At 28.7% G+C, this 15,057-nt stretch overlaps 1 protein-coding gene and 1 non-coding gene across 3 annotated transcripts; both read right to left on the reverse strand.

Moving 5' to 3' along the window:
• Window positions 1–1,598: 1,598 nt before the first annotated feature.
• On the reverse strand, window positions 1,599–1,752 carry LOC123903328. The gene has a single exon (XR_006807911.1). It is a non-coding gene; the product is annotated as a U4 spliceosomal RNA (small nuclear RNA).
• A 3,042-nt stretch (window positions 1,753–4,794) lies between these two features.
• Window positions 4,795–8,631, reverse strand: LOC123918701 (NAC domain-containing protein 30). Of its 2 annotated transcripts, none has more exons than XM_045970826.1 (4): window positions 8,394–8,631; window positions 6,906–7,083; window positions 6,377–6,648; window positions 4,795–5,741 (listed from the first exon to the last, which is right to left on the reverse strand). In XM_045970826.1, the coding sequence occupies exons 1-4, from the start codon at window positions 8,412–8,414 to the stop codon at window positions 5,184–5,186; spliced, it is 1,029 nt and encodes a 342-aa protein (XP_045826782.1). In that variant the 5' UTR covers window positions 8,415–8,631; the 3' UTR covers window positions 4,795–5,183. The 2 variants fall into 2 exon arrangements, with proteins under 2 accessions (XP_045826782.1, XP_045826789.1); XM_045970833.1 differs by lacking the exon at window positions 8,394–8,631 and adding an exon at window positions 7,257–7,295 and having other exon boundaries at window positions 4,857–5,741.
• Between the last annotated feature and the right edge of the window lie 6,426 nt (window positions 8,632–15,057).

Here is a 15,057-nt window from a genome sequence, read left to right on the forward strand (position 1 = left end):
TTATTAAATGCTAACTTGTGTATTTTAACTTTTGAAGCATTAAATTTTTTTTGTATCATTAAATGTTGATTTCTATATTGGGATATCTTAACATGTGCCTAAGGGCACATGTTAACAAGACCCTTATTTGTTTCTCTCTTATTGGATGCATGTGTAAAATAATTAATTAAACTAGCATTATTGGATATATGTGTAAAATAACTTTACATCGACGGTGCACAATAATTAAACTCGCATTATTGGATGATGCATGTGTAAAATAACTTTACACCGACGGTGTAAAATAATTAATTAAACTCACATTATTGGATGATGCATGTGTAATAACTTTACACCGACGGTGTAAAATAATTAATGCATGTGTAAAATAACTTTACACCGACGGTGTAAAATATTAAACTCACATTATTGGATGATGCATGTGTAAAATAACTTTACACCGACGGTGTAAAATAATTAATGCATGTGTAAAATAAATTTACACCGACGGTGTAAAATAATTAATACCGACGGTGTAAAATAATAAATGCATGTGTAAAATAACTTTACACCGACGGTGTAAAATATTAATGCATGTGTAAAATAACTTTACACCGACGGTGTAAAATAATTAATGCATGTGTAAATAACTTTACACCGACGGTGTAAAATATTAAACTCACATTATTGGATGATGCATGTGTAAAATAACTTTACACCGACGGTGTAAAATAATTAATGCATGTGTAAAATAACTTTACACCGACGGTGTAAAATAATTAATGCATGTGTAAAATAAATTTACACTGACGGTGTAAAATAATTAATACCGACGGTGTAAAATAATAAATGCATGTGTAAAATAACTTTACACCGACGGTGTAAAATAATTAATTAAACTCATATTATTGGCATGTGTAAAATAACTTTACACCGACGGTGTAAAATATTAATGCATGTATAAAATAACTTTACACCGACGGTGTAAAATAATTAATGCATGTGTAAAATAAATTTACACCGACGGTGTAAAATAATTAATACCGACGGTGTAAAATAATAAATGCATGTGTAAAATAACTTTACACCGACGGTGTAAAATAATTAATATTGGATGATGCATGTGTAAAATAACTTTACACCGACGGTGTAAAATATTAATGCATGTGTAAAATAACTTTACACCGACGGTGTAAAATAATTAATGCATGTGTAAATAACTTTACACCGACGGTGTAAAATAATTGATGCATGTGTAAAATAATTTTACACCGACGGTGTAAAATAATTAATTAAACTCACATTATTGGATGATGCAATGTGTAAGATAACTTTACACCGACGGTGTAAAATAATTAATTAAACTCGCATTATTGGATGCATGTGTAAAATAATTAATTAAATTCACATTATTAGATGCATGTGTAAAATAACTTTACAATAATTAAACTCGTAACCAAATAATTTATGTATATACACTAAAGTTATTTAATAAATAGATTTACTTCGAGATATCATCAGTGTTGAGTACCAGTTAGGCATCTTGACTGTATTCCGGTCTCTTTTGATAGCCCATTACATTAATACACTGCTTGTAAAGGTTAAAGTTAACAATATTTATTTTTCAGAATAAAAAAAAAAGATTGAACTAAAATTGTAGGACTTAACCTCGAAGGGGGTCCTTCCAGAGGGTTTGGAAATAGTTTTCAACCAGCAATAGACGCGCCTCGATTAGTACCTCATTAGCTGTGTCATTGCCCCAAGCGCAAAGATGCTTATTCTCATAGCCTAAGCTTCAATTTATATAACATCATATTCATCTTATTTCTCTTATAAGCAATGTGGGACTTTGAATCTTCTCATCACTCTTTGGCTTAAACAAGTGTGGGATTATGAAGTTATGGAGGAACTAAGGGTGTCTGTTTGGTTCAAATAGAGGGGAGGGGAGGGTTTTTAATAGAGGGGAGGGAAGGGGAGGGGAAGAGAGGTAATGAATTTTATTTAGGGTCCGATTGTTACAGATTAAAAAAATAGTGATTTTGATGCAAAATAATTTAGAGATTAGTTTTTAGAGATTTTTAGAAAAGTTGAATTTAATTATGTTTGTTTATTATAATAAAAATCAATTTTTTTTAAATAAAATAATCTTTAGTTTGTTTGGATACAACTTATAAAAGTGATTTTTTTAATTATAAATAACTTTCTTCTTTTAACATTTCTTTTTTCTCTCCTCTAAAAAAAATCTATTATTTTATAAGCTACTCTTAGTAGCTTCTCATTTTTAGCTGTTTTCTGATTATTTTTAGCTTCTGATTATTTTAAAAATCTATAACAAACAGATGCAAAACAATTAAAAGTGATTATTTTTATAAAAAAAATAATTTTTTTCTAAAATAAGCTATAACAAACGGCCTCTAAAATATGTTGTTCAAAAGTAAAATTATAGAAGCTATTTTATTTTTATGAACAAGCTGTATTTTCTTTTTGTACGTATTGAAGTTGTCAAAATATTGAAGTTGTATACCCAAATATTGAAATTGTATTTGAGTCTATTCAAACCCATTTAATATGATATAATTTTTTTTGAAGCTAGTGTGTTCAATTCCTTCCTCTTAGGTGAACAAAACATTGTCCGTGAAGGATGAAAGTAAGGTGGATCTCACCGTATGTTTTAGTTAATCTGAAAGTATTTTTTATATTTAAAAAACTCATGACCTAAGTCTAAGCCATGACTTGTAATACAATTTTTAGGTTTAAACTAATCTTCTTTACTTATTCACTTTTAAGGCCAAAATTCTAACTATTAGATTATCCAACAAAAAAATAACATAAAATAAAATAGGTCAAATTGGATTAATTAAGTTGAGTTTTTATGACCAAAAGAAGCATACGATTATTCGACCCCTCTATATGTATAATGCAATGTGTTAAACTTGAAAATGATTCCACATGATGCGAATAACTCTAGCATGTGTTAAACTTAAAATCTTAAGTTTGTAAGTTCTCACTTCTTTGCCACATGATGCGAATAACTCTAGCATGTGTTAAACTTGAAAATGATTCCACTTGACGAACGTTAAAATGATCGTTTATGAAAATTTACTTAGTGGTCATAAATAAAAACATGAAAATTTGACTTTAAAGGTTCATGATAATTCCACTATTTATCTACAATTTTTCATTATTGACTTTTTACGACTATAAAGACATCTTTTATAATTTATATTAAAAATTTGCAAATTTTATAAAGAGTTAAATAAATTTTTTATTTTTATAAATACCTTAAATTTCGTTTTTACTCTTTATATTTTTTTTTTTAACAAATTTTGGTTCTCAAATATTTTTCGTAATAACTTTTAGTCTCTGCTTTTAAGTTAATTCATCTGTCTTATTTTTCGTAATGACTTTTAGTCTCTGCTTTTAAGTCAACTCATCTTTTGTTAAAAATTCTAAACTTCAATAGGAGAATTTCGATAAAATTTTTAACAAAAGATGAATTTTTAAATGCCAAATTTTTTTTTTGACTAATTAAGCGTCACAAATTTAAAAATTGATATTTAACTCATCCCATGTTAAAAACAATTAAAATTTTGCAAGATAAATTTCTATATATTTAATAAATATGACTGTGAAAAAAATTCAAAATTCTGATAGGAGAGATTCTTATAACAATATAAACATAAACATGAATACAAAAACTCTTTCAGAAATATAAAGAGTGCATATGAGTTGACTTAAAAGTAAGAATCAAATATTGTGACAAAAAATATTTAAAGGACTAAAATATGCTAAAAAGAATACACGGGCTAAAAATAAAATTTAAAATATTTATAGAGATGAAATTTTTTTTTAACTCTTTTATAAATATATTTTTTACCCGTGTTTGGCACGGGTCCGGATACTAGTATATGTATAATGTAATGTTTTTACCAACTGAACTAAACTCACGGATAACCATTATTCTAATTCTAATATCTTGAAACTGTTCATTAATGTCTTACGTGTACATTGGGTTGTTCTAAGATCTATCTTATTTTTCAGTATTTTTTCCTTCCATAAATTGTATTATTACATTGGTTTACTTATAATTGTTGATATTTCATCGTCAATATAAAGTTCATTATTCTCTAACATTGTTAATTTATCATTCCCCAAAATCCCAAATCCTTACATTTGGTGGCCCTAATAATTTATAATTGGACTCCACTTCACTTTGTTCCACTTCAAATCTTGCATCCAGATTGTTCATCACCCAGTTCACACTTACTATTACAAGACAAATTTTGATCATTTTCAAAATTTGTGATTGATATTACTGCTTGTTGACCATGCTCAAGTCAATGCCAATGACACAATTAGCCTTTTCTCTTTGTTTCTTTCACCACAAAATATCACTAATCATTTTTTCTGTTGGGTGCGCCGAAGGATGTGGTCCTCAAAATTGAAACTACCATTTGTATTTTGTATGGCCTACAATTTTTCCCACCTAAAATATTTATTTAAGAGGAAATTGACCTTAATTAATTTATATTTGGTCTAAGTTTAAGTAAAGTTTAACCCCAAATTATTTTATTGAAATGCACTTTTTTTTTATTGATGAAAAATTGTTGTTGAGACATACATTATTCCTTAAAGAATTTGAGATATTTACCCAACAATAAAATAAATCATATAAGTATATATATCTTCATAAACTAAGTTTTACTTCACTTGTAAATTTATTGTCGGGTAAATATCTCAAATTCTTATATGATTTATTTGAGATATTTTTCTGTCCTCTAATAATAACATGAAAGGAAGCTAAAAAAAAACAAGAAAGGAAAAAGAAATATATTAATAACAACTTTCACAAAATGAAGATAATGATGTAAAATAGCTTAAAGCAAAGTATAAAGCCACACTATGCATGCAAAAAAGAGAATGTACATTTTGGAGTTACATAACACATAATACAAAGTTAAACTTATAATTGGTACCCAAAAGAAATAAAAAAAATTATGAACTCTAAACATATTAAGGAGCTAAATCACTCTTCAAGTGAATCTCCATTATCACAAAAAAATTATATAATATCAGCAACTTCTAAATTAGCTTATAGTAAGATGAAATGGAAAACTAAGATATAATGATTCCATATCATCTTACTTAAGATACTTTTATTTATTAGCTATAATATATGATGAATATTATCAATGTCACTCAAGTTATGAATCAGGAAAGCATCCTAATATATGATTAGCTTGATCATGCTGATTATGAGGTATCATCATCAATGGATTTGAAAAGTAATTAGTTGTATCTGTAAATTGATGTGAAGTGAACAAATTATCCAAACTTTTCCAATCAATTACTTGTGATCCATTGTTACTCCTTTCATCACTGCATTGATCTTCATTTGTGATGAATCCATTTTGATTACATTCTTTGATAGCAAAACTTGTTGTTGGACTATCTAACTGTGGAAGTTCAATGAGTTGTTTGTTGTCCATAACAAGAGTAGTTTGGTTTGATAGAAACTGTTGATCATTGTTACTAAAGTGGTGACTAAAACTTGTACCTTCTTCAGCTGTAGGATTATGTTGAAGGAGTAAACGATTTTCGTGTAAAATATCTGTGATTGATAAAGGTCTTGTAGTTGCATAGCTTTGATCATCTCTGAAATACTGTGGTTGTTGATTAGTATTACTATACCATGGTTCATAACCTGGCCTATGACTTGGACTTGGCTTCTTAAATGCTCTGCACACAACCCATCCTTCTTCCTGCAGTAATTAACAAGTTATGATTATTACACTAAAGAATGAAAGAGAAGCTTGATACTTGATGGATAGTATAATTATATATAATTGGAAAAGTTAGTGTGCATGTTTGAAAATGGAGTAAGTTTGTGGAACCGGAAGAAGTACGGAAATAGATTCTCTGTAGTCAAGAGTTTTTGCACTCATAGATAGTGGCCGACAGGTTTTACTGGCACGATCCACTGAGATTCAGCCGTCTCAATTCGTAAAATGAAAGATTTTTTTTTTTTTTGAACCGGAAGAAGTACAGGAAAATATAGATTCTCTGCCGTCACAGTAGTTTTTGGCTTTTTGCACATATAGTGGCCGAGAGGTCTTACTGCCATGATCCACTGAAATTCAGCCGTCTCAATTCGTAAAAAGAAATTTTTTTTACACACATAATTTTTTTATTTAATTTATGTATATTTGTGCTAAAGACTCTTAACTTTAAAGTTTATACATCAAGTATTTTGCAAATATTCTTGTTTTCAATGCAAAGAACATGAATATCTAAGGATATAGTTAAAACTAATGTATCTGATTCATATTATGGACCTAATACATGAGTTATTCGGCAATAGTTGATTGAGAAATTAAGAAAAAAATAGTTAACTTGCCTGTGGAGGGCCATGTTCAGAAGTTTGATGTCTATATTCATGCATAATCCAATCAGTTTTCCTTCCATTAGGGGCACGTCCCTTATAAAAAACAAGAGTCTTCCTCATTCCTATAATTCTGTTTTTGGAAGTTACAGCTTTATCTCTTCCAGTTGCTTTCCAGAATCCAGCAGCAGTGGCTCTGTTAGTTCTTGTTCCTGTTGGATACTTTTTATCTTTGTGGCTGAAAAAGTACCACTCATTCTGTTGCTCATATCCTAATTTGCATCTATCTGCATTTTTTTTTCAACAAATACATCATTAGTAATTAACTAACTATATAATGACATGACATCATGCTCCATAAGGTTTGGTTAATCAATAGGGATACGAATTCTATGAAGCACAGACACAGACATAGACACGGATACGTGTCCGATACCAGGACACACCTAACCTAAGGAGTGTCCGCGCTTCATAAGATATGATATCCTCAAACGAATTTTATCAAATGAATTTCCAAATTAGTAAAGTATTGAATATGAATTACCTTGTATATCCCATGGTTCAATTTTGTAGAGATCAACCTCAACAATAACATCTAGATCAATTTTGAGTGAGTTAATCTTCCTGTTAAGGTAATACCCTACAAGTTCCTCTTCTGTTGGATGAAATCTAAATCCTGGAGGTACACATGATTCCATATCCATTGATGTTGATGACCTCTCCTGAAAAACATTAACCAAAATCAATTAACTTACCATATATGTATTGGTTATATAGTTTCAATAACCATAAAAATATCAAACATATATTTCTGTTTTAACCAAGGCCTTAGGCCAAAATTTTACTACTTTTTTTGGTAGTTAATTGTAATGATAGTTTAGTACATTACAATTACCTCATAGCTCTATAAAAAATGTCTCTAGCTATATAGCTAGGGCTTATAAGATATATAGGTGTAATAATAATCATGATGATGATGATATTGATGATGATGATGTAACTTTGTATTTGGACCCAACAAATGTGTAGCATGTGCAATGCAAACATTGGCAGACCATGTATGGATCCCACCATTAATGATAATATAAAATAACAAATTAGTACTAACAAACAAGTTATATACATATATAGGACTATTATTATTGATTAAAGCATTTAAGCCTAAGAAAATTTGTTTTTGATATATGGCTTTAGTTGCATGAGATGAAAAAAGTAAATTGAACATAAAAGTTTGGCCGAAAAGATTGACTTTGCTGTCACAAAGCATGTTGTTGTCACAAAGAATGTATCTTTGAGTGCAGTGCACTCTCAAACTTAATAGTAATTGTTGGTGGTGGAGAAAGACTTGCCTGTGGAAAACAATCTTGATCACACAACACATAGCATAACATAGCATAGCATGCTAGATAAAGTTCCACTCATAAGCATAATGTAGTTTTCACACTAATTTTTCAAGGACAAATAATCACTACTCTCATGTTTCTTATATATTTCTTTAACCCATTATCTATAAAAATTAACAAGCAAGCACTAGCTAATTATAAATATTGATTTCAATGATGATTTATGGATTTTCAAATTGATCTCGTTTCAATCATGATATATACTAATTCTACATCTCAGTTGACAAAAACAAAAACATTTTTCAGACTCCATTTTTATTTAGAAAACTAGGAAATGTGAAGAGTCATAAGGCTATATGTATAACATTTTCAGAAACTTTTGAGTTCCTTGATGAAATCAACCAAATGATCTATCAAATGGTTTTTAGTACTGGTGTCTATAAAATGAGACTAAGACTTCCCTTAACAAACTCTCTTGAGAAGAAGAAAAATAATAGTTACACTAAGATTATATCTCCTTCTGTTCCAAAATATAAGCAAAAAGTGGTCAACAAAAGTTAGTGTATCTGGTATGATACCAGATACACTAACTCACCAGATACACTAACTTTTATTGATTAATTTTTGCTTATATTTTGAAACGGACGGAGTACATGTTTACAAAAATAAATATGAATATGAATACTCACAGAAATTTGAGTTGATGTCATATTTCCTTTCCTTGAGATTGCTACAATACAAAAGCAGTGAAAGAGAACAGAGAGATGTGATTATGAGAGTAATAATAATAATAAGGTGGTGAATGTTTGTATATAGAGAAGATGATGAGAGGTATATTTATATATATAAGTGAAGAATGTGTGTATTAGCAAATAAGCATGAGAATGTGTTGTAGTAGAGAAAAGAAGCAGAGGTTTATATAATATGTAGAAAGAATGTTATAAGATGATTGCGCGTGGGGTGGCAGATAGATAGATGAAAAGTTGTTTTTTTTGTTTCTTTGAAATTGGACGGCGTGACACCAAGCTTTCACGCCACCCCCCCTCTCATCTTACACACATTTTCACCCCTCTCTCTAAACATCTACACTTTAATTTCCTACTATATACTACTGTACATTCTGTCTTTATTTTTAACCAACTTCCTTAATATATAGTTTTAATTACTTGCATTACATTCTATATATATAGACTATATGTGAACTAATGAACTAAATAGCTTATATACTATCGAACACGGACACAGATACAGACACTGAACACAACATTGATACTGACACTTCAATAACGATGATAATTTGAGAAAATAATATAATTCAATGTAATCATAAGTGTTAGTGTCGTGTTGATGTCGGATATCAATGAATGTCCGATGCGTGAACATGTATCCATGCTTGATAGGTTGTTGCTAACATGCATTATGTTTTATGTTATGTTATGTCACATTCATTCTTCTGTATTGAACAGTTTCACCACAGAATTGATGAGGTTAATTTGACAATATAATTTGTCTGTTTGGTGCGCCGTCCCATTTGGCACCATTGCTTATTTTACATTTGGCAATCTATGTCCACATCAATGTGTTTATATGATGATGATGATCATTTGTATTTTTATTTGTATTAATTAGTACTGTTTTCATATGCTTACCACTATACTTAATTTATCTTAAGGTTGTGATTAAGCAATGATCTACCACAAGAGCTCCACTATAATGCATCTTTTAATTTATCATTAGTTGCTTTCAGACTCAAACCATCAAATTCAAATGCATGTGTGAGGCTTTGATACAGTTCTTATCAAAACTTAGCCTTAATCAGGCCAGCCTTATAAAGTAATTAATTTACTATTAGCATCTTAAGTAGTATTGAAACTCCTATATTTTTTTTCCACCACAGTATCCGACACACTAGAATAGATCGCCTAATCTGGTTCGAGATCAGTTCTGGCATCAAGTGGTTCCAGTCCTCTCCCGATCGCAGTTACGGGGATCGAACCGTAGTCATCCATATCAAGTCCAGCGTCAATCATTAATAAACCAACTAACGATCGGTTGAAACTCCTATATATATTAACTTATAATAAAATAAATAAATGTGTTCAATTTCTATCATGGAATTCATTGCTGTCTATAAATTGGACAGTTCAAGTTACTAGACCAACTGCTTCTGTTAACAAAGTTCCAGCTACATGACTTGATTAATGAAAAAGAATACACATTTTCATATATTATCCCTTTGTTAAAGTAATAGTAGTATAACTGATGCATGTTTCTTTGAGAACAATGCACCATTTTCTTATATTATACAGTACTATATTATAAAAAAAAAATACAACTAAAGGCATAGTATATTATACTTGGAAGTTGGAACAAAAAGGCCATTTTGGGATTTGTGTGAAGTGGTCATATAAATACATAAAGGATTGAGTTAATTTTGTTTTTATATATGTCACAAAAAGCCTAGATATGTTATATTACCAACTATTGAACTTTTCAATGGTTTGTTGTCTTATTCAGATTGGGTTCATTAACTTAATGCAAAAATTAGCTTCAAATCTAGCTAGTTACATATACTAACTCTTATTTTATCTATTTATGAAGAGTAGTAATCAAAATATATAGTAAAATAGAGTATATTAATACTTGGATCAAAAAGGCCATTTTAAGATTTGTGTGAAGTGAGTGTGTGGTATATATAAGTTAATTTGTTTTTATATGCGTCACATAAAGCATAGATAAGTTACATTACCAACAATTGTATTTTTTTTAAGGTTCGTTGTCTTATTAAGATTGGGGTTCATTAACTTAATGCAAATGAGCTACAAGTCTTTTTTTTTTTTTATTACTATTGAGCTATTGTTGAGGGAGTTCGGAGAAACTTAGGAGAAATATCGGGTCAAATACTCCAGGATCATAAGCGAGTGAGACATTATATCTCAACCCAAAACCTTGAGTAGTCGATGTTGGAAACCCAATAATCTTATCTAAGTGTGAGTTCTCACATCCTATAGTTGATTATGAGGACCATACGAGAGAGATACATCACTTCTCTTATAATTCTAACATATTTTCCACTCATAATCGATGTGAGACTTAATCACACACACTTGAAATTCAATAACTACGAATCTAGTTACATGTATAAATCATATTTTTATGTAGAATTAATTGATTTATGTATCCATTTAAAAGTCATGCAAATTATGGGTTGTAATTGACGGTGTAAAAAAAATTACACTGAAAATACATCTATATAATCTCTTTTATTTACTATTATACAGTAATAAATAAAGAGTAGTGATCAAAAGCAGAAAACTTGTATAAAAAGCTTACTCTCTCTCTCTCTCTCTCTCTCTATATATATATATATATATATATGTGTGTATATAACATATAAAAATATAAATAACCATAACAATATTATTTACTCCGAAAGTACCCTTTACAGCCACTGAATACAACCTTCCAAAGGCCTTTTTTTCTTTCTTCTTTTTTGAAATAAAAGAACAACAATACTTAACCACCAATTAACTTATCACTTACTAATATACTCCCTCCAACCTCATATGTAAGCAAAAATAGCTTTTTTAGATTCATTGAAAAATGAATGTAGTTAGTCTAAAATATAGATCAAATACATTATTTTTTCAATAAATCCAAAATAACTACTTTTGCTTATATATATATGAAGGCGGGAGGGAGTAGTTTTTAATACTGAGGCTGACGTCATTTTGTTCCCAACACTTGCTTACATGTACTACTTTGTTTTTTTTGCTCGTCACTCTATATACATATTTTGTTTATATTAAAATATATATCCAGAAGCTTTAAGCTTGTTTAATTTGTTAATTTAATGACTTATTTTGAATTAAAACTAAGATAAATGGACCAATGATTTCTTGTGTCTAGTGACGTCAGCCACAGTAGAATTATGGTAATTTAGCATTTGTTGAATGTATAAAATGTACTTTTGCAAAATTATGGTAGGTTACTGTGATGTTTTTTTAATTTTTATTTTATTTATAGTGGTGTATGGAAATTTCTTTGCTTTTCTTTTCTTTTTTTTGGTACAATCTTTTTTATCAATCTAATGGAAACTTGTTAATATATAGCTATCCCAAATCGATTTAGCATGTCTCGTAATAGCCCAAATATGTTTTAACATGATCTTGTTGTTAAGTGCTGAAGACAAGGTTTTGGAAGTACCACAACCCAGATATTACTCGTACTTGGAGCAAGTTTGAGACTTTTAAAATTTGTTATACTTAATTCCTACAAAGTTTATTTGTAAGATGATGACCGCTTCTATGAAAATTTTAGTACACCTTCTCACACCGTAGATAAAAATTTGAAGTGCGATCCGATACTAATAGTAATGGCTTATAATAGCAAGTGGCTCAATGAAATAGATTGTAGATAGTCTCGTACCATCTTAAAAATTTGGGTTGAATCAAATTAAATCTCTATTTTTATTTTTTTGACAGACTAAATCTCTATTTATTTGGAATCACAGCTATGTGTAATGTCATATCTATGTCATATGTTATGATTTATATCCTTAATATAATTTATAATTTAATATAATTTATTTATTTTATTTTGAAAAGATAATTTATTTTATTATAAAGTTATGATTATAATTGTGCACTTTCTTAAGAAAATTAAGGGTTAGAAATTATTCTATTTACAATAACAGAATAATTACCATCATATAATTAACCACAATAATGAAATGGCAATCATTATTTATTAGTCATCAACAAAAGCAAAAATTAGTTTCTTTTTTTTGTTTTGGATAAAGAGCAGAAATTAACTTCTTTTTTATTTGTTTATTACATATGTTTTGGTACTTCTTTTTTTAATTTTGTTTTTATATATGTCACAAAAAGCCTAGATATGTTATATTACCAACTATTGAACTTTTCAATGGTTTGTTGTCTTATTCAGATTGGGTTCATTAACTTAATGCAAAAATTAGCTTCAAATCTAGCTAGTTACATATACTAACTCTTATTTTATCTATTTATGAAGAGTAGTAATCAAAATATATAGTAAAATAGAGTATATTAATACTTGGATCAAAAAGGCCATTTTAAGATTTGTGTGAAGTGAGTGTGTGGTATATATAAGTTAATTTGTTTTTATATGCGTCACATAAAGCATAGATAAGTTACATTACCAACAATTGTATTTTTTTTAAGGTTCGTTGTCTTATTAAGATTGGGGTTCATTAACTTAATGCAAATGAGCTACAAGTCTTTTTTTTTTTTTATTACTATTGAGCTATTGTTGAGGGAGTTCGGAGAAACTTAGGAGAAATATCGGGTCAAATACTCCAGGATCATAAGCGAGTGAGACATTATATCTCAACCCAAAACCTTGAGTAGTCGATGTTGGAAACCCAATAATCTTATCTAAGTGTGAGTTCTCACATCCTATAGTTGATTATGAGGACCATACGAGAGAGATACATCACTTCTCTTATAATTCTAACATATTTTCCACTCATAATCGATGTGAGACTTAATCACACACACTTGAAATTCAATAACTACGAATCTAGTTACATGTATAAATCATATTTTTATGTAGAATTAATTGATTTATGTATCCATTTAAAAGTCATGCAAATTATGGGTTGTAATTGACGGTGTAAAAAAAATTACACTGAAAATACATCTATATAATCTCTTTTATTTACTATTATACAGTAATAAATAAAGAGTAGTGATCAAAAGCAGAAAACTTGTATAAAAAGCTTACTCTCTCTCTCTCTCTCTCTCTCTATATATATATATATATATATATGTGTGTATATAACATATAAAAATATAAATAACCATAACAATATTATTTACTCCGAAAGTACCCTTTACAGCCACTGAATACAACCTTCCAAAGGCCTTTTTTTCTTTCTTCTTTTTTGAAATAAAAGAACAACAATACTTAACCACCAATTAACTTATCACTTACTAATATACTCCCTCCAACCTCATATGTAAGCAAAAATAGCTTTTTTAGATTCATTGAAAAATGAATGTAGTTAGTCTAAAATATAGATCAAATACATTATTTTTTCAATAAATCCAAAATAACTACTTTTGCTTATATATATATGAAGGCGGGAGGGAGTAGTTTTTAATACTGAGGCTGACGTCATTTTGTTCCCAACACTTGCTTACATGTACTACTTTGTTTTTTTTGCTCGTCACTCTATATACATATTTTGTTTATATTAAAATATATATCCAGAAGCTTTAAGCTTGTTTAATTTGTTAATTTAATGACTTATTTTGAATTAAAACTAAGATAAATGGACCAATGATTTCTTGTGTCTAGTGACGTCAGCCACAGTAGAATTATGGTAATTTAGCATTTGTTGAATGTATAAAATGTACTTTTGCAAAATTATGGTAGGTTACTGTGATGTTTTTTTAATTTTTATTTTATTTATAGTGGTGTATGGAAATTTCTTTGCTTTTCTTTTCTTTTTTTTGGTACAATCTTTTTTATCAATCTAATGGAAACTTGTTAATATATAGCTATCCCAAATCGATTTAGCATGTCTCGTAATAGCCCAAATATGTTTTAACATGATCTTGTTGTTAAGTGCTGAAGACAAGGTTTTGGAAGTACCACAACCCAGATATTACTCGTACTTGGAGCAAGTTTGAGACTTTTAAAATTTGTTATACTTAATTCCTACAAAGTTTATTTGTAAGATGATGACCGCTTCTATGAAAATTTTAGTACACCTTCTCACACCGTAGATAAAAATTTGAAGTGCGATCCGATACTAATAGTAATGGCTTATAATAGCAAGTGGCTCAATGAAATAGATTGTAGATAGTCTCGTACCATCTTAAAAATTTGGGTTGAATCAAATTAAATCTCTATTTTTATTTTTTTGACAGACTAAATCTCTATTTATTTGGAATCACAGCTATGTGTAATGTCATATCTATGTCATATGTTATGATTTATATCCTTAATATAATTTATAATTTAATATAATTTATTTATTTTATTTTGAAAAGATAATTTATTTTATTATAAAGTTATGATTATAATTGTGCACTTTCTTAAGAAAATTAAGGGTTAGAAATTATTCTATTTACAATAACAGAATAATTACCATCATATAATTAACCACAATAATGAAATGGCAATCATTATTTATTAGTCATCAACAAAAGCAAAAATTAGTTTCTTCTTTTTTTGTTTTGGATAAAGAGCAGAAATTAACTTTGTTTTATCAGAAATTAACTGGTATAGTAAAATTTATATATTAAAGTCTTTAATTATTAATACGAAAATCAAAGTATTAAACTATTCAAAACACACCATTATAAG

This window comes from Trifolium pratense, linkage group LG1, assembly GCF_020283565.1.
Source record: "Trifolium pratense cultivar HEN17-A07 linkage group LG1, ARS_RC_1.1, whole genome shotgun sequence".
Lineage (NCBI taxonomy): Eukaryota > Viridiplantae > Streptophyta > Magnoliopsida > Fabales > Fabaceae > Trifolium > Trifolium pratense.

Bases quoted from the DNA above. Each gene is read 5' to 3' on its own strand.
- LOC123918701 (XM_045970826.1), bottom strand. From the start codon at position 8,414: ATGACATCAACTCAAATTTCT. The intron at 6,649-6,905 runs GTAATTCATATT...AAAAAAATGCAG, and splicing joins TGAACCATGGGATATACAAG to ATAGATGCAAATTAGGATAT. The intron at 5,742-6,376 runs GCAAGTTAACTA...TAATTACTGCAG, and splicing joins CTGAACATGGCCCTCCACAG to GAAGAAGGATGGGTTGTGTG.